This window comes from Diorhabda carinulata, chromosome 1 (assembly GCF_026250575.1).
Source record: "Diorhabda carinulata isolate Delta chromosome 1, icDioCari1.1, whole genome shotgun sequence".
NCBI classification, from domain to species: domain Eukaryota; kingdom Metazoa; phylum Arthropoda; class Insecta; order Coleoptera; family Chrysomelidae; genus Diorhabda; species Diorhabda carinulata.
In genome coordinates this window covers 1,855,148-1,876,179 of record NC_079460.1, presented here as the reverse complement: position 1 = coordinate 1,876,179, position 21,032 = coordinate 1,855,148, and the positions used below count along the sequence as shown (strand labels likewise).

Here is a 21,032-nt window from a genome sequence, read left to right as displayed (position 1 = left end):
TCCATAACAATGACTCTCTCATTCGTAACATGTATCCGCCTCAGTTGACGACAGCATCTTGGTATCCATGCTAATTGGTTTACGGTATCTTCAAGACATTGTAGTCTTTTTCGTTATTTTTGACCATTCTTGCTAATTTCCGCGATACGGTACTCTTACGAAAACCTAGACTCTGGTAAAAAATCTTGGTTTTATACTTTCGGGGAGGTTTAAACATGGTATTATTTCTTTACATTTGACTATATTACGGTAAAGCTATGCAAATTGTAAATGCTTTTTCTTATACCTAACTTATAAGACATTTTAATGCAGCTGACATAGAAAATGACTTGTACAATTAATGTCAAGAAAATAAGTTAATCAGATTTTTTTTGTACACAGAGTCATTTTGATATCGTATTATTACAACCTATTTTTAATCTCCTCAATTTTGTGCCAAAACTATTACGACATACTTAGGTTATTTTCACCTATTGTCCTACCAGATCTCGAATTCTTCTAGTCTCTGATGGTTCTAGTGCACATATCACCTTTATTGAGATGGTTCGCTACTTTCATATCCTTCACATAATACTGGCAAATTTAATGTTTAATTATAGCGCAAAATTCAAGTTCTATTTTATGATAATTCAGCAGAGGCTACTCATTGTAAAAAAAATTAGATGTTCCGCAATGTTTCCAAAAAACTTATCTCATTCTCGTCTTTGTCAAATTGTCATTGATTTTATCTACATTACATCTCTACCGAGGTCTTTACTATAGTTTCTCACGTTACTATTATTGCCTGTAAAGAAACTTCCCAATTTTTAAATTTTCAAAAATGTTCGTCAACAGATTAAACGCTTAAAGTATGCTTCGGGACTCACTTAAAGTTGCATCTCATTCTGCCGAAAAATAGTTAGGTCCCAGAAATATGCCACGATTAATAGATGTATCGGTTCCATCATTTTCGCGGTAAGCCAATTCAGCTGCCCCTCAAAATTTAATACAAATAATAATAATCTTCAACTCATTCTTATGTATCTTTAACTAATAAACAGAATCTAAGTAAGCCATAATATTAGTTGATCCTGTTAACGCATATTCCATGCAATTATAAAGATGAATTTTGACGTTTTCGTGTTTTTTATCTTTGACTGACTCCTATTTTTGTTTATGCTTTATCGCCAACAAAAAGTAAGTAGGGAAAACAATATAATGCATTTTTTAAGTTCCAACCAAAAATCTAATCATTTTTGACGTAAATATCTCGAATAAATTTTCCTCGGCTTACAAGTTTTTTCTATAATGATTCTTGGTAATGACCTTCCTTCCTTTTTTAATTCTTTCTTCACAAATTATCTTTGTATTTATTGAGTTGAAAACAACTCTATTATAGTATATAGTTATTCAATCCAAATCGTCTCAAAAAACTAGGTAGTTCGGAAAGTCACGAAAAAAGCTATTTACTCGACATCTATTCATCGTATTTAGCATTGCACTAATGCAGTGAACTCCTCCAGTTAAATCACGCCACTTAGACCGCTGGGATAATAGCGTAGGTCATCAAAAGAGCGCAAAGACCACATTCGTATATCCCAGATGAATAATAATACTGCGTAAATCGGAGGACAGGTAGACTATTTGTATCAAAATTATGTAATTATCATTTCATATCATCCAGCAGCCATCTTCACCAACCAAATTATCACAATAATCGGTAAACTTATCGAAAAGACACAAATAACAAAATTGGTACAATGTATAGGTAACTGTCATACGCGCAATGCCCTAGAAACTTAATATTTACTTTAGCGTGTTGGTAAGTTGATTGCTATTCATGCTGGCACACCCAAATCTAAACTATAAGTGAAAAATTAACTCGACCTGTCATCTGCTTGAAATTTTAAGAAAAAATTAACCTCTACATATTTGACAAATCTTTTTAAAGTAGGGTTTCATAAAATTATACTTAAAAGAGGTGTTTTGACGTCCACTCACATGTTCTCTATAACATAAGTTCGGTACTTTTGTTTATAAACAGTTCCAGCTGTTAAACTCGAAAAAAAAACTAAATTGAATATATTATTTACGAACTGAAATCATCTCTTTCTTACGAGTTTTAAACCATTATAATCTACACACAAAACACTTTTGCTTATAAAAACTCATTACTCATTTTTTGTTAGACTTGCGAGGAAGCGTTAGACAAAGTGTTTTTTTTTTATTTACGCCAGATTTTTTAAAATAACCTATTTTTATATCTCCCTAAAAAATCTTGTCATGGCGTCGGTGTATTGAGAAGAATATATTTGACAATTCCAGTGCTGTTTGAACAATAGAGGGATTGACAAAGTTTCTAAAATGGCATCTATAAGCCCTTCTTTAACCCTTATTAAACAGATTTCCAACAATTGTATTCAATATAGGAAAGAGCTTGATCTCCATTAAATTCAGGTTGTATGAAATGTTTAGAGCTGGAATTAAATATTTTGTAGTAAGAATTCAGTTTCAATGTTGGAGTAACAAATATATATTGTCATTATAGATTAAAACTGAAATACATAGATTTATCTACATAAGAGGAGGTCACGTAAAAACATTCATTAAATGTCAGCGAACATGTCTGTGTTGTGTTATTTGTCGGAAAGCGTTCGTGACTTGAACCATACACACAATTAATCTGTGAAACACGCTTTAATGCTATCGAATGTGAGTAAAGGTGAAAAACTGAATATGGATCCATAAATTTCCATGAGGATACAGCATATAGAGCATGCTAATGGTATTATCCTTGTTGCAAGTGAAACTTGATATAATGGAAGTGAGTGTATAATACTTTATGTGAGGTAATCAAATAGTATGCAGAAGGTATTTCAACGAACAGTTGTCGTATTGTAGTGTCAGGAATGGAAATATATTGTTCGTTTAATAGAGAAAGGCATACCTTATGTCATTAAGTTGACATAAAATGTTCCGTTGAAGTTAGATAATTCGATAACTTTCTTTTATAGAATAATGTTTTGCGGAAAACATCACTGGATTCATTAAGAACGAAATAAATTTGAAACTTTTCAAAGCAGTATCATACATTAATTTCAAATCCACAAATTCCAGAAAACTTAAATTAGTCCTTACCGTTAAAACTAATCTAAACCGCTCTTTTTAATCAGATCACGGGTTCACTACATCATCCGAATGCTCGTTACTCTATTCATTCAAACTTTACGCTCTCGTTCATTTCACAATGTTCTTTCATTTAGTTTCCCAGCACAAGGACTTATGAACATAATGATAATCCTTCTTTGAATTAATGTAATTGAAATAACAATATTTTCATATATTTTATACCACTCTTGTCACGCGCTGCTTTTATAACCAATCCAATTCTTTAATATGATCTTCAAACACATTCTTCTAGATTAATCAATAACTGCATAACCATATATGCAAAGGAAAGTTGCATAGAAGAATCATCTAAGGGGTTATTCTCAAAACAAGTTCCGTTTGGTTTTATAAGAAAACGTCAACAGATGCAGAAAAACATTTATTGGACAAAAATCTACAACTGTTAAACTAATTTTCTACATAGCTTCTGACATTTTGTGTGGCACTAATTTTTGTGTGCCTTTTTCATAGAAGGTTGCCGCTTGTGTTTTCAACCATGTGGTAACATGTTCTTTGAGTGTTGACTACCAAGGAAAGATCTTAGATTTAAGAAGAGATGAAAGGATGCTAGGAACGAGATCCGGGCCGTATGGAACATAACATTTGACAGTAATCCTAGGCGCTTTTTCTTTATTGCGCGGCGCAATTTCCTTATGGTCTCGCATTAAATATGTTCGATTGTATTTTAAGAGTTGTCAAGAATTGCTTAGACTTAACTCGTTGTCGACGCAGTGGCCTCCATTCCATTGATTGCAGTTTGGTTGCTAGAGTGTCGTAAAATATTCAATTTTCATCCACCACGACTATCCAAAAAAGAAAATCACTTATGCATCCTTTTTGTATTGTTCAGTATGAATTTTGGGTACCCAGCGTGAACAAAGCTTTCGAAATCACAGTTTTACATGAATTTCTAATCGTGAGATTTACGAAAATTCCATAGCAAGAGCACTTATTGTTAACTTATGGTTTGCGTGAACCAGTTTATCAGACGGACGTCCACAATGTTCTTCATCGTGCACTTTACCACATTGTTCGTTAGTTCGATAACTGCATTATTATGAAGAAGAGTAACCTAACTATCTGGATAATCTAGGTTTGTAGTTTCGTTACAATATGTTTCTATGTATAGCTATTTATGATAAAACGTATTTTCTTATTGAAAAAATTACCATAGACTATTTTTGGTGGAATGGCATCAGTTAACAGGAACTGGAATAGTATTTAATAATATAATTTCAGTGAATTGGGTCATTATCTACGTTCAGGTCTCATTGTCTCCTATTTAAAATTTAATAATATCGGTTTGACACGTGAACTAAATTTAGAAACAAAATTCTAGCGTATATTGGATTCAACAGATCATCATCATGAATTTCGCATGTATGAGAAGGTTAATTGAAGAATTTCAATGATAAGAAAAAATGATCAAGAACAAAATATAAGCAAAAATGCGTAAGAAAAGAATCCTTTGTTTGCTGATCATAATATAACTATATAACCAGCGGCATGAATCATTTTATCATGAATTTGATATTTGTTTATTACTAGGAAAAAGTCTATCACCAATGGAAAGTCTACAGTAGAAATTAGGAGAGCTACACTTAAATCCTAGGCTAAAACTCCTCAGTGGTAAATATGCAGCCACTTTTGAGAGAGAGAGAAGCTTTATTGTCAAAAAATTGTTGCAGTTTGTAGGCAAAAGCTTGTAAAAACTAAAAAACAAACATAAAAATAACTGAATAAAGACAAATAAAATAAAATTTCAATATACAGAAGAAAACCATAATGAGCGACTAAATTATAGGTAATAGTAATAATCAGTAAACAAGGCCATAGCAAAAATTAAACCAGTATGAAGCATGTCCAGAATTAAATATTATTATTGGAATAGAGGTCGTTTACAGAGTAGAAGGCACTTTCCAGTAAATATACCCTCAAATTATTGCGGAATGCGGGTAAAGATGATATCGATTTGATTTCAATTGGCAAGTGATTGTGCATTTTTTCGCATTGTAAAATATTGAGCCCTCAACTAATTCTGAACGTGGAGTAGGTAGGTAAATGTCGTGCTCCGCGTTTCTAAGTGGATAGCCGTGCAATGATATTTCTGAAATTGGAGAAGCGTGCTTACGCATTAAGCAAGTAGATTCAAAGATGAATAAGGAAGGAAAAGTAAGAATTTTTAATCCCGGCAGTGATCCTTCTGTTCAGTCCGAGTGAATATCTAACAGCTCTCTTTTGTAGTTCGAAGATTCGCTCAAATTGAGTCGCACCACACGTACCCCAAAAGGAAAGGGCATATCGGAGATGCGACTCAATAAGGGCATAATAAACTGTTAAGGAAGTCGATAAGTTCAGTTCTGATCCCAGCGCAAAACAATTTGTCTATAAATCAAAATTTCAGTATACTCATTCAAATAAAGGATATCTCACTGGAAAACCAAGAACACGAGATTTATGATAGAATTAGAAGGTTCTTCCAACAAATTGACTTCTGTTTACCTAATTACCACCTATAACATAGAACCCTGATTGGTAAAGACTCCACATTGCGAATCCAGCTTTTATACTCTAAATCGATAGTAGAGATTTGACCAGCACAGAAACTCGTATATAAACGTTTATTTTACTCAAGCACTAGCACATATAATCCAAAGTAGTCATCAAAACAATTCCCTCATCATCACAGACTCCCTCAGTTGCCATCACTTTATACAAACAATTGATTGAGTCCACTACAGTTGAAAGAACCAAGAACCACTATTCCTAAAGTGATTAATTCGGATATTAAGGGCATTTTGAATAATAAAAAAAATTTCACTATGGCAATCTCAATTGGCGAAAAGAGAATCAAAAGTACGCAAAATTCTTTAAATGAAAAGTGGGCTCCTTTTCCAATAACAGACAACAAAAAACTGGGAACTATTTACTGAATTTTGAGGGCTATTTCAGGATAACAACTATCATTAACTGATGAAATAAAATAAAAATACTCAATTCAGTGGAGTTACCTCATAACTAAACTTTTTATAAATATAAAAACAAGTTTATGGTTATGTGTATCCGCTAGTACTTACTTGTATATACTTTATTTTTAGATTTCATTTTACTTGTGTCTTTATTTATTTATTTGTATGTTTGTTTCTTAGTTTTTTATAAGTCACTAAATTGTGAATAATTTTTTGTCAATAAAGCATTTCTCTCTTTATCCCTCTATTAACCATTTACAATAGCTAATAATAATTGATAAAGGTTTCCTTTGTCCTGTTCTATATTTCTTTCATTCATCCAATATTTCTAAAACACAATTCAATATTTTAAAGTTATGTTTTATTCTGTTTACTGCTCTTATAAATATTAAATAGCTACATGATGCACATCTTGTATATTTAAATAGATACAAAATTATTTAGTTTTCTATTCTATGTAGCATTTTCCAGGAAAAAAGCTCGAAACAGACCAATTTAAATTCATCGCAGATGACAATTGAATCTAATTAGTCTATATTGAAATTGTTTATCCTCTGGATACGTGATTCAAATTATTTACTACATATATATATATATATATATATATATATATATATATATATATAAATTTCTTCAATTTCTTAGACCTTTTGATATATTAATGCATCTAAATGTTCTGGATTTTAGGTCCCTTCTGTTTCAAAATTAGTTTTTTTTTGATAGTTTTTAAAAGAGAGATAAATTTTGATGTTTCGACTTTTCTTTAAGTCATTATGAAAATATCAAAACTATAAAAAAAACTAATTTTGAAACAGAAGAGACCTAAAATCAAGAACATTTAGATGCATATATATATATATATATATATATATATATATATATATATATATATATATATATAGGTTCGTGATTGTGTTAGTGTCAACAGTATTTTTGATGGTAATCATACTATTTTTATTTTCTATTCTTATCATTTTATATTTTTGTTCCAGCTTTTCATTTCTTTGGTGAAATTCCAAGGAGTAGACAGATTGAGGCATTGGAATTAACTATGTAAAAGAGGGATTCGTAGAGTGGATCACTTCTTGCCAATGATCGAATAACCACCCTATCTCCACCCTTCTTTTGATAATGTGGGATTCGGAACGAATTTTTAAAATTCCAGCGCGATTCAACCCTTTTATTGAATTTATTAATCCTGACCGCGGAAACCTTTCCGAACATTATATATATACCAACTAATTTATTTTATCCATGAAACTATCATGCCTTTGACAGAGAGTATTACTAAGTTACTTCTTAATCGTAAACTAGTGTTAATTTTAATCTTATTTTCATATTTTATGCGGATAAAGAGCTGTGGAATGTTGAAACTGGCATTTTCTTATTTGGGTCAGATCTTTTCCGGAATGAATTAATTTATCTGAAATGTTTTCTCCCTACATTGCGAAGTAACGACCTTCAGCGTACGCTACTAGGGATAATTCGATTTACCAATAGACTCATTACCCTAACCAACCACTAACTTAAAGTTAAAATTCTTGGACAAGTTTCGTAGCACTTTGAATTTCTAAATTTTATTAAGGAAACTTTGCGCTATCAAAAAGTTGTTACTAAAACCACTATCACTAGCAGACTTTTTTATACGAAAAAGTTTAATTAACATATATCAAAAATAACTATTTGTATAGCAGATTAGAAAAATATTTCAATTTTTTACTAATATTAATTTTATATTTCCAATTTTTGCACTCCAGTTTTACATTTTTGAGAGTAGTTTATGGTATACTCAGGGGAGAAATACAATTGTTACGACTATTATAAAAATAGGAAACCAAATTTTTCGATACGTTTTATAATATATAAAATCTGATAACCCTATAATATGGTATATTGTTTATTTCTATCAAGGCCAGAAAAAAGAAAAAAATAATTTTTGGAAACAACAGATCTTCGTGAAAAGAGTTTTTATCGATTTCTTTGGAATACAAGTTGTCTCTTTCATGAATAGAAATATGTTGGCAATCAAATGGACACGAGTTTAAAAATTTCATCCCTCCTATGAATTTATTTAGTTCATACTTTTTGGTATTTTTGGATCGAAACTAAAACACAATCATATTTTTTCTTTTCAATACAACGTCATCGAAACACATTTTTAATCTTATATAAAGCCCTGTTTTCTTCATTTTTATTGTATTTTAGAAAATCTATGTCCAACCTGTGATAAAGTCCGGATTATACATTTAAAACAATAAACTTGATAACATTTTGAACTTTGTTAACGTGCCACTAAAGTTTTATTTTCGTTCTGTTCGTATTTTTGAAACTAAATTCAATCCTAAATCAAATATCGTAAGATTTTTATAAAAAATTATGTAAGAAACATTAACGTGGCTAACTGACACAATAGAAAAAACATATATTAAAAAAAAATAACTAATAAGAAAATTGTGTGATGACTAAGTGAAAACAACAACGACGACGGCAAACAATATCTAAATAGTGTCTTTACACAAAGTACCCATTCCAGATAACTTCGAAGGTAAAAACATTCTAAAGAAATGATGAAATACATCGACTTTGATTGTTTTGAAATTTACACGGTAGATTTTAAGCTATTTGGAAAGTTGGTTTCAGTATGTACCTAGAACATATTTAGTACAAGACTGCATTTCATTGTATTTCCAAAATAAGTAGACCCCTTCCTTTCATGTCCCACTACCTAAGGTGTTATCATTACTTCTTCGAGGTAACTTTTGGATTAAATGGGCAGGATATTCACAGAATAGATGGTCTAGAGGTGGTATTTGAGGCAGTGTCAGAAGAGCGACCTCCAGTTTAATGTCGTTTCTGAACATCATGAGAAACTCTGCAGAGTTCTTAGATGATATGGTTATTAATCTTTTGGACTGTCTTAAGCCTAAAGTTTTTTTTCAGTGAGACTCCATCTCATTCTTCAGCCATCCGGTCATTTCTTTATTGATGTGACATCTCATAAGACTACAGTAGAACTATGGTCCAAAATATGAAGTAATCTTTCTGCTTTCTCATTGCCTGGTATATCCTGGTTCCTAGTTGTTATACTAGGATTACTTTGTTTCTATTAGCTAGTGATTTTAGAGTTTGTACTCTCACGATAGCTTAGAAGTGCACTCAATAGCCTTCAGGCTTTCTAGAGAGGTACACTCATGAATACATATGTACTATTTGTATATCAGTGAGATATATTTAGAGCTTGTGGAAAATCTTTATTGCGCCATAATTGGCGGCCAATGATAACCACTTCTGTGTCATGCTATGCATATGTTCTATTGGTTTTTGTCTCTGCTTTCTAGCTTTATCATATTAATAAAGCTTCCAAGGTAACATCAACAAACTGATAAAGATAAAGGTTATTTCAACTTTACAGCAGTAACTTGTAACGTCGAATGAAATTCATTCTAATATGCTTTTTATAGCAGGAATAAATTTTGTTCTAATTAATACTGCTAACATAAGTCTATGAGGTACTAATAACACTATTAATGCTTCGTCCTTCTTATCGCTAATACTTTCTTCAACGTAATTAGTCGCCATAACTGTCGATTTACTTCCTGCTTGTCGTTGTATTTGATCGATTATCATACCATAATGGTAGTGAACACATGTGAAAACTCATGTTCCGTGTTTCTCAATATTTTCCGATTTAAGATAACGTACAATTTGCAAGTAACAGGATTTAAATTTATTAATACTTTATCATAAGATGGATTCTACTTACATACATTTTTGTGGCCCAATGATAAATATTTCCAAAGCCTTTACAGTCTTGTAAGGTTGAAAAATTATAAACGATTTCTTTTTTCTTGATAAATCGCATGATTTACTTCTACAAATGGATACCACCTTCAAAAATACGTAATATCCGGTGCCTCAATAAAACACTTTATAATGGAATGACTGTGTGACTTTTAAGTTATTTCAGTCATAGTTATTTAAGATGGGTACTTTTCTCTGGTATATGAAATTCGACGGCATTTCTTGATGATTATTCTCATCATTCCTTATTCTCTCTCTCTCTCTGTCTCTCTCTCTCTCTCTATATATATATATATATATATATATATATAGTATATATATATATATATATATATATATATATATATATATATACTAGCTGACCCGGCGAACTTTGTTCCGCCTTAATGGCAATAAATAAGCAGTTTTTTTTAATTGGAAAAGATACAAAAAAAATTAAATACCTACATTAATCATTGATAATTATTTCTGTATTTTAGTACATAGGTTGCTCTTCATTTAAGTGCCTTTTAAGGATTGGCCTTGTGATTTGTTGATGGTCATGACAAATGCAAGACGTATCGGAAATTGAAGTCTTTTAAATTCAAACGGCATATCGGTTGGGATCATCGGTATCCTCGGAATGAGAACTTCCTCACCTTTGAATTTTCCTATCATTATCGTAGCGTAAACTACATTGTTCATCAATTTTCTAACCACCAAACGCGTACCGTTGCACAGTTTTGGTTGGTTTATGTTTCGAAGCATGATTACTACGGAGCCAACCTTTAGGCGTAAATTGTGCGGTGGTAAGCCAGGCACGTCCAAAGAGTTTAAAAATTCAATTGGATAGTTGGTGGCTTCATCTTCATTTGTGACGCAGTTAATAGATTTGAATGAATGCATTGTTCCAATGATCTTATTTTGAATTATGTAGTTTAGGTCATCTACATCTTTATTCTTAGCCGCTAAAATTGCTCGCTCACTCAACCATTCATTATTTTTGTAGTTAGAAATAATTTCTGGAAATACATTGTTGATAAGTTCGTCTTTTGATGAGTCAAAATTACAGAAATTATTCGGAAATGATATTAATCCGCTCGATTCATCGACAGGTACTTGACCATTACCGATAGTCAGCAATTGCTCCGAGAAATCTTCAGCAGATGTATCATTAAGCAATATAACTCTCATGTTTATTTCATCGGCAGCCGTAGATCTTGGAATTACTGGCAGTATTTGGCGGAAATCGCTAGACAGTAAAATCATTGCCCCTCCAAAACATCTGGAGTCATTGCGTAAATCTTTTAATGTTCGGTTAAGTGCTTCTAATGGACGTTTATGCGTCATTGTGCTTTCGTCCTAGAAGATGATTTTCGATACCGCTAAAACTTTGCCCATTGCTGAGTGTTTTGCAATATTACACGTTGGTTCTTGAATAGTTTGAAGATTTAACGGTAATTTGAATGCTGAATGAGCCGTACGGCATCCTTCTAACAATGTGGCTGCTATTCCAGAAGAAGCAACTGCAACCGCTATGTTAGATCTCTCCCGAACAGTTGCTAAAACTAATGACATGAGACAAATTATCTATTTGTTGACCTCTGTTGTTCGCTCGACGATTCTGCATTGCCAACCGAGCTGTTTCACGGGCTGCTTCACTTTGCTCTCGTGATTGAGAAGCACTAAGTCGAGCCATACTATTGCGGCGCTGTTCACGTGCAATTTCTTGTTCTTCTTCAGTCCTTTCATTTGCAGTATTTCGTATTCTTCTTGCATCACGGCTTTGTCGGGAAAGATTGGATCGTCTGGGTCGCGGCATTATTAATTAAACTTCACTTCACCTAAAAACTCAAATTTTCAACCATACCGAGTTTTATAGTTCACTTCACTTTTTACGAATGGGTAATGGCACTATCATTACATTATAATTGTTAATTATTTATTTAATAGAAATAGTTTTATTATTGATTTCTTACAAATATCAAATTGTCATCCATACGTCATTACATATCTGTCATTAAACGTCAATTACATAGCTGTCATTTGCGTTTTGTTATTCCAAGTCTGATTCTTTTTTGTTATACCACGTTTTATAGTGACTGACGTTTCATGTCAAGTCACGCGGGAATGCTGTCGAACGGGATAAATTTCATGTCAAGTCACACGAAAATGCTGTCGAACGGGATAAAAAGTATCCTATGTCCTTCTCCTGGCTCTAAGCTACCTCCCTGCCAATTTTCAGCTAAATCGGTTCAGCCGTTCTTGAGTTATAAGTGGAGTAACTAACACGACTTTCTTTTATATATATATACATATATATATATCTATATATATATATATATATATATATATATATATATATATATATATATATATATGCATCTTGTTTAAAAATTAGTTTTTTTTTGATAATTTTTAAAAGAAAGATAAATTTTGACGTTTCGACTTTTTTTATGTCTTTATCAAAATATGATATTGACATTGACAATTTGCCTATTTATATTAATCAATGGTATACGAAACCAACTTGGTCCTCTCGATTCAAAAAGCAAAAATTGCATTGAAAGAAAATAATTCTCCCGAAATAATGATAAATAACCTATTCGAGAAAAGGATAAACAGATACTACAATCAATTTAAAATACAAAACATCAAAGCATAAAACATTTTTCCTTACCATATGTACAAGGACTTTCCCAACAATTATGATATTATTATAAGTCATAAAGGACATTATCCAAATATTCCACTAAATTAAAATCTAAAACACCAAAAAACAAAAGAAGGAATATTATATATCAAGTGCCTTATACTAATTATGACGCTGTCTACATAGGGCAAACATCTCAGTAATTGGAAAATAGACTAAGAGGTCATCAATACGATAAAAAAATAGAATTGCATTAACGAACCATGAAATATCAAAAAAAAAACATAAATTCTAATATAATTCTAATAATCTAATACACGAAAAAGGGAATTTTTAGAAATGGTTCACATTCATAGGAACGAAAAAGCTATAAATGATAAAAAAGATCTAAATAATTTAAGTAAAATTTATTTTGTAAATTCTAATAAAACTACAAATAATTTAATTGATTACTGCTATATATTTGAGATGTAGGGAACAAGGTAAAATTAATTTTTCTTATTATAACAAATTCCTATTTTGATTTTATTCTTATTTTGATGTTCATGATGTAGGTGATCTATTGATTAATATAAATACGCAAATTGTTAGTGTCAATATCATATTTTGATAAAGACTTAAAGAAAAGTCGAAACGTTAAAATTTATCTATCTTTTAAAAATTATCAAAAAAAAAATTAATTTTAAAACAGAAGTGACCTAAAATCAAGAAAATTTAGATGCAATAATATATCAAAGGGTCTAAGAAACAAGAAATTAAAGAAATTTATATATATATATATATATATATATATATATATATATATATATATTTATAAAATAATTCAAGATGTAGCTTGTGAATTTGCTTTATTAACTCCGATTTATAAAATCCAATGAATATTTCCTTGCGCGGATCCTAATTTATTTCTTGAATTCAAGCAAACAATATCAGAATAGAAAAATTAGGTTAATTGGTATTTTATCTGGCAATCCCATCTTGAAATTTTGCATGCCGATACGGTTTTCGATAGGTATGGGAACAATTATGAAGGTCTTATTTCAGTCCAAATATTTGAATATTTTTGAAAGAATCAGATTTTTGTAATCACAATTAATAATGAAGAGAAATTTAAACAGGAATTTTTTGAAGGTGTCTTAAATGGACTGTAGAATACTTGGGAAGATTGAAAATCGTTCATGTTTTGCGATTTTACAATCTATAATCACATTCCAAGAATGTTTTGAGCAGAAGCACTGAAAATATGATCTAGAGTTTATAAAGAATGGAATTTGAAATTTCAACCGAAAACGGAATGCGACGCGACGTTCGGAAACATAAACCTACTCAAGGATCATTGTTTCTCAAAGCACTACTATCATTATGATTGAAAGTATAACATTTTTGGAAACAGCTAAGCATATTTTATTTTGCTTGCCCATTGTGCTTTTTATTTTTACAATGAAAAATAGGGGCAAATATTAACTTTTTATCATAAAATTAGAGACTGTTTAGAAATACGGAAGTTTTTTAAGTAACAACTTAAATATAGCGAAGTTGATTTATTTAGAATCTGAATAGATTTCTGGAAGTATTCCAATTATTTAGATAAATGGAAAAACGATCCGTTTACCAAATGACAACGGAAACGCGAACTGTGAGGATATTAAAATAAAATGACAACGGTTTAAAAGATAAAATTAAAAGATATTTATTACAAAAAAATGTGAGTCTATTAGAAGAAAACATCCAGTGATCTGGATAAACGTTGAAAAGTATTGTCAATAATATTGATCTTCTACTTTTCAATGTTTAACCTTATTTATTTCATCTTCACCTTCGTTCTTTTATCTTAAGTAAGGTACACGTAGTGTCATGTAACCAAAAACTAGAGCTCCTTCAATCGGATTTCCTCATACAAGCTTTTCTTAAAGAAAATTCCCATCTCTTCACTTTCAGGAGTGACGTAATAAATATTTAACAAAATTTCTGCTACAAACAACAACACTTCCTCTAAACAAGGTGAAAAAATTAGTAGTTTAATATAATCATTTTCGTGAAAAGGAGGATCAAAAACATGTAGCGTAAAAACTGTAACGGTGGAACCAAAATGTAATGAACCAATTACATAGAACATTGCTGCTTCAAGAGACAAGAATTGGCTGTGAATTTCATTCATGAGAGGTCACGATATCTTTTATAATGATTTTGTTCAGTTAAAGATGATATTAGACATGCGAAATGGTCATGAATCCGATCATTTGTACTAGTCCTCATTTTCTTGGTACATTGCAAACGTGTATTGCTATCTTTACAATGGATGAAAATAGAAGATTTACGGTTAATCGACTCCATATGCCCTAAATGGATATCACAAACTTATAACGTCTGAAATAAAGGAATGAATTGTTATTGTGCATTCTCTTGGAACAATGCTAACTGAAATGTATGTGTCTCACGAAGAAAATCCGACCATTTTAAATTATTGTTTGGCATCACGATAACACACCATCTTTGTGACTGAAATTCTGGACATTAATTATCAGAAAATCATCTTATTTTCTTCTCTTTCTTACTCAGATAACTACTTAATGAGAAGTGTTGACGTGAGTATGTTAGACCAGAAAAGTCCATTATAAAGGCGATATAATAAATAATACGTAATTTGCATCATTACAAACTTCATAGTAATCTATAAATTTCATTACATATTGTTAACCAATGGGCTAAGGCAAATAAGCTCAATCATGATTAATTAAATTCAGATGAAACAAATATAAAAATTTTAGTAACAATTATACAAAAATATTCATCATTATCATTATTAAAATAAAGCAGTTTTTCTCACCATACTGATGCTAACGTAAGACTTAACTAGGGATTAAAAAAAGAGATTCAAATATACAATGTTCACAAACCTTTTCTCTTTTTCTCCTGGTCCAAACTGCAAACTGCCCTTAGCTTTAACATAGTCACTTCCAGCTTGAGCTGTACCATCTTCGGTGGTATAATCTACAGTTAACGGGCAATCAGTATTACCAACTCTGACAATTCTTACTTCGAATCTTCCGCAACTTTCTAATACCGTGTACTTTGAAGGTTCAAAAAATACCCTGCAAGCAGTTTGATTGTATTCAGCAGCACCCGATTCTCTTTGTAACTCTGCTTTTACTTCACTTAAGTCGCTTTGAGCTCTTTCTGATATCCTTCGCAGTAAATCACCGCTTCCCATTAATTTTCTCGTTGCTTGGATTCGATAGAAAGCTCTAGACTTTGGACCTCGATTCAAAAGCATTTCGTGGGCCATCTTTTCAAGTACACCTAAATCCGCGTGCGGATTTTGTTGCCTCAGATCTTTTAAAGTAGTGATATATTCTTGTTTTATATCTTCATGAACATCATCCAAAGCCAATAATTCGGTGTTTCCCAATTCTAGATTTTCCCCTTCAGCTTGTACTATAACTCCTCTTCTGTTCATCCTGTAATCTTTCGTCATATACTTATGAATTTTTCTATCAGCCGCGTAGGCTGTTAATACAGTTAAAGGGAAAAACGAGAATGTTAATAACCCTTCCCAAATTTCGATGATTTCCGGAGAAAAAACACAAAGGATGAGATATAACCATATGTAAGCGAACACAGACCAAGTAGCTGTCACAAAGAAGACACCCAAATGTTTAATTTTTCGCACTTCTCCATTTGGAATAACGGAAACACAAATAGCTATGATAACCAATAGGTTATAAGCAGCTGAACCTACTATTGTACCTGGACCAAGATCACCAGCTTCGAAATTCTTTGCATAAATTTCTATAACTGAAAGAAGAATTTCAGGAGCGCTGGAACCCAAAGCCATTAAAGTTAAATTAGCTACGGTCTCATTCCACATTCTTACTACAACAATTTGCGTATCTCCGTTCGGCTTCCTTACTGACAGTTCTTTTTCTTGAGATGTAATAACTTCTATAGCTGCCATAAATCTGTCTGAAATAATTGAAACGCCGATGAATAAGTAAGCGAGTGTTAGGAAGTATACTAATCCGCGTCCAGCTCGGTCTATGAAAGTTACACCGTCTAGAGGTTGCCAACAGGGCAGCATGAGACCGTCCACGCACAGGATCGAGCCGTTGTTCGCCGCCCCCATATTTCCCGCGTCGTATGGCAGTCGGCATGCCAGACGTTCGGTCGACTTCACGGGAGAGACTGGCAGTGCTGGCGACATAGCAGAAACCCCTTTTGGAGTTTTTCGGCGGCGCAAGTGCGCAGGAGACGTTCTGTGGGACCTGGGGTAGCACACACACTGATTGAGACGTATCTGCTATGGGGTGTGATATTTCTCTACGGTCTGTACAAGTAAATATAAGTGTGACCAAATGATTTCGACAAGTTTATACTTTTTTATATAAATATTGCTTTTCTATTCTTCAATATACAGAGAGAGACTTTTGATTATGAGAGATTCTTAACGAAGAAAAATGAGGTTGCAAAAAAAGTGGTCCACGAAAGAAAAAAAATAATTGTAGTGGCAGAAGGATAAAGGTGAAGAATACCTATTTAGGGGCAGCAATAAATAAGTGCTATAAATAAAAATATATTTGACATGCTTTTCCGTAACATCGACTTTCTTAAATAATTACATCATTTTCTCTTCATATTTTTAATTATTTTAGGGGGGAGGAGCTGATAAGTCGAAAATATTAAAATAAAAACTTTAATAAAATCGGGGAAGCCCAGAAGTATTTACTTCCGAAGAGATGATATAGAATAACTACACATATAAATCTATGAAATGAATACATTCACTTAACAATCGTTGAATTGAATAATGTAAATGACTATGCTATATCACAGAAGTTAATAGATCCAATAATAACTATTAAATAACGTCTTTAGTAGAAATTCTACTGTCTTTTCTATTATTTGGTCTAGAGTGTGGATTGCGTCGATAATTGATCTTCCTGGTCTAAAGCCGTTTTGATCATCCCCTAGTTCTTTCTCTGTGAATTCTTTCAATCTTTTGTTTATTAAGGATCTACTAAGCTATATACTGCCCTAGAATATTAGAAGAGTGGATAGAAGATGTAATTATAGAAAGCACGTTAATAAGCTTATTATTCATGCCTACGAGTTCATTAAAACAATATTTATTTTTATAGTTTTTGATAAAAAAAATTGCTGCTCATTAATTTGTACTATTGATATTTTTATTCACTTCCAACAATGATACAAAATCGCTGTTTCTAATAAATTGAAAAATGAATATGACAATTGGAAACTGGCTCTGTTTATCGTAATAAAGTTGTAGATTTTATTATAAATTCCAAACATAATTCAACCTTTTGAAATAAAGAAAACGGCTGTCTATTTACAAAGAACAATTCTATAAAATACCACCTGTTTCGACCCTCATTCTTTTACGACTACAAATATTCAGACCTTGAATATTTTCCCTTCATTACCTATCTAATTTTTTCTACCCTTATCTTAAATTGTTTATTACCAAATATACAAAGGAGCATGTATAGAATGTATTTTCCAGAAATGGTTTTCCTCATAATATCTACAGATATGCAATATTTTAATAAGTATTTATAATATTAGAGCAATTTATAAGAAATTCGCGCTATTTCTGTATATTTTTGATTATTCATTTTTTATGATAGGAAATTTCGGCGATATCCCTTCCAAATAACAATCAATCACTGTCAATACAGAATTTATTACATCCCTTTCAACGATATTAAGGCATTTATACATTGAAATATCTCGCAGAACTTTGGCCATTTCGCGTGATAAATTCTGGATAACAGTTTCCGAATACACTGATATGACGATGATCGTTTCATTGATACGTTTCACAGCTTCATCTTCAATTATTGGGACCAAGAAAAATTTTTTAGATGATTTACATTCGTCGATTTGAATTGGTTTAATTTCCAAATGCTTTTCGTGAAAGCTAATATTTAAAAATAATTTTATACAGCAACATCGTGTATAAACGTATATGTTGAGCGCCATCAGCATTAAGGGATTATTACCTAAGGTATACGAAAAGCTTGAATACGGTTTGGTGTGGGTCTAATCGGTAAACGATAAAAACAATTTAGAAAATAAATGCGAAACCATTATACTTTATTCTTGTTATTATACTGCATTTGAAACATATTTCTTTCGTATTGAAGGCAATGATCGGAAAACGGTTTCTTAACTGATCATACATTTTTAGATGTTCCGCAATAATTCCAACAAAAAAATACCTTGTTATAGTCGTTGTCAAATTTCCACAAAAGAAAAAAATTAATCGCCAATCACTACTTTAGGTCTTTACCGATGCGTCAACTTTACTACTTTACTTTTATTTTCTTTAAATAAAAATCGCAATATTTCAAATTCCAGAAAAATACCTACTTAACAATAGGGCTTTTCGGAAACTATAATCGGGTTAACCCGGATCACGTTCATTGTTGTTCAGAAACTGATCGAATTTGTTGGGGCATATGTGATCAGCTGACAACTTGTTTCATTTGTCTATGATATTTGTTGTTATTAGAATAACGCCTATTCCATGCAATGCAATGAAGCTCTCACCTAAATAATAGCTACCATAACCAAAATCCAGGTAATGCAGCGAAGAATGGAGCGAGAGATGCTAGGTTTACCTCTGAGAAACAGAGTAACAAATGTACTCGTAGGTATAACACAAGTTTAACGGATGAAGTAGTAAGAATAACTGAATTAAAATGGAATTGGGCGGACTTTGTAACCAGATCCAGAACCAGAATAGACAATCAGTGGACCAAAAGAACTATTAAGCGGAGATCGAGAGAAGATGCCCTTAGAAATAGAGGACGCCTACCGACACGCTGGACTGACTGTAATAAGACGATGGTTTCCAGTGGGATGACAATTCCTAGTGACCTCGCATAGTGGCAAAGATTAATGTCCAGCAGTGGACGCAACTAGCTGTATGATGATGATGATGACGATAGTGCCTCAATGTACTAATACTTCCTTGAAAAAATGTGAAAAATCATTTATTCACATTCCTACAGCAATAAAGTAACAAAAAAGGATTACAACTTGCTCGAAAAGATCGACTATAACTTCAATTTATATTTGTGGAGATCACTTTAATGTAAGTATAAATTGTTATATCCACTTTCTCAGCTTTATGATAAATATTATTAAAATAATGAAATGAAAATTCAACCTTAACAACCATAATGTTATAACTTATAAAAGAAAGCCATCAAGCAAATAGTATCTAGCATTAGCAATTTTGAACTATCCGCTTTCTATTGTAAATGTTGTTAATTGACAATAAAGATACACAAAACAAAACTTAATTTAGGCATAAATCCGTAAATTAGTCTATAAACCACAAGAAAATGAAATTACCGGTAGTCCAAAAGAAGTAAATTGAATGGCGTTAATCGGTCTGCAGCGGTTCATCGTTCAATGATTAAATTTAATGAATTTTTTCATTAAAATTATTATGTTTTTAACAAAAAATGTTTATTTTAAGAAATATTGAGACTTTTAGCAATGATCAAAAAACCAATATAAATTTATATTTTCTCACTATCAAATGCCCTGTAAACAAAAACCATTTGTACAGCATTATGAACGATCTTAGTATTCCAAAAAAGCTTATAAGTCTTACGAAAATAACACTTAAACATACAGAAACGAAGGCAAATCAAAGAATATCAAAATGTTTCCAGACCAACACAAGACTATAACAGGGAGATCCTTTATTCACTACGCTGTTCAATATAGTATTAGAATGGATAGTACGTGAAATCGGTTTGAATAGAACAAGGACTCTAAAAACAAGGAAAAACGCAACTACTGGCATACGCAGACAATGTAGTAATCCTTTCAACATCAGTAAACGGCAGTAAAATGGCAGAGACAGTCAATCTATGAATCAACAAATATAAATCGAAATTCATGATATGGCAACACCACAAAGGAAAAGAGCAATGAGAAGTTTGTCAATATAACTGAACGAAGAAGAGAAAATGAGCTTAGAACAAGTTATGTATATCCTGGGATGTTATCAAGTACGACGGTGACGAGGGAGAAAATCTGGAAGCGAAAATGACGAGGGGAAGTAAACAAAAAATAAGCGGTAAAAAGGAGGGAGATTTTTGGCCGAGGAGAACAAATAATAAGGAATCTATTTAGAAAAGCAGAAAAATGATGGAGATAGAACAAGGAGGAACAAGAAAAAAAAGAAAGTCCAAGGAAGGTGGAGGTGAGACTTAAGAAAGAGAGGAATTCAGAACTGGAAAACGAAAGCGAAAAATAGGAAAGAGTAGAAGGGAATCACTTCCATGCTATGGGGCTAAAAGGTCTGCGTGAAGCACCTATATATATCAAATACCCTATTATAAATATGGGTTTGGTAATTTTCGTGTCTATTTTTGGCATTAATTTTTTCGTTTAGCTTTTTCCCCTTCTTAAAACCATTACAAAACAAAATAACACAAGCTCTTTTA

At 31.8% G+C, this 21,032-nt stretch overlaps 1 protein-coding gene across 2 annotated transcripts in view; it reads right to left on the bottom strand.

Annotated features, from left to right (window-relative positions):
- Positions 1-16,730, bottom strand: part of LOC130892593 (sodium/calcium exchanger 3) — a 90,306-nt gene extending 73,576 nt beyond the window's left edge. The window contains exon 1 of one of the 2 annotated variants that reach the window (XM_057798080.1): positions 15,447-16,730. In XM_057798080.1, coding sequence (XP_057654063.1) covers positions 15,447-16,672 — 1,226 coding nt within the window. In that variant the 5' untranslated portion in view covers positions 16,673-16,730. The remainder of the gene's footprint in view (positions 1-15,446) is intronic. The other variant, XM_057798072.1, reaches the window with a different exon arrangement.
- Positions 16,731-21,032: the final 4,302 nt, after the last annotated feature.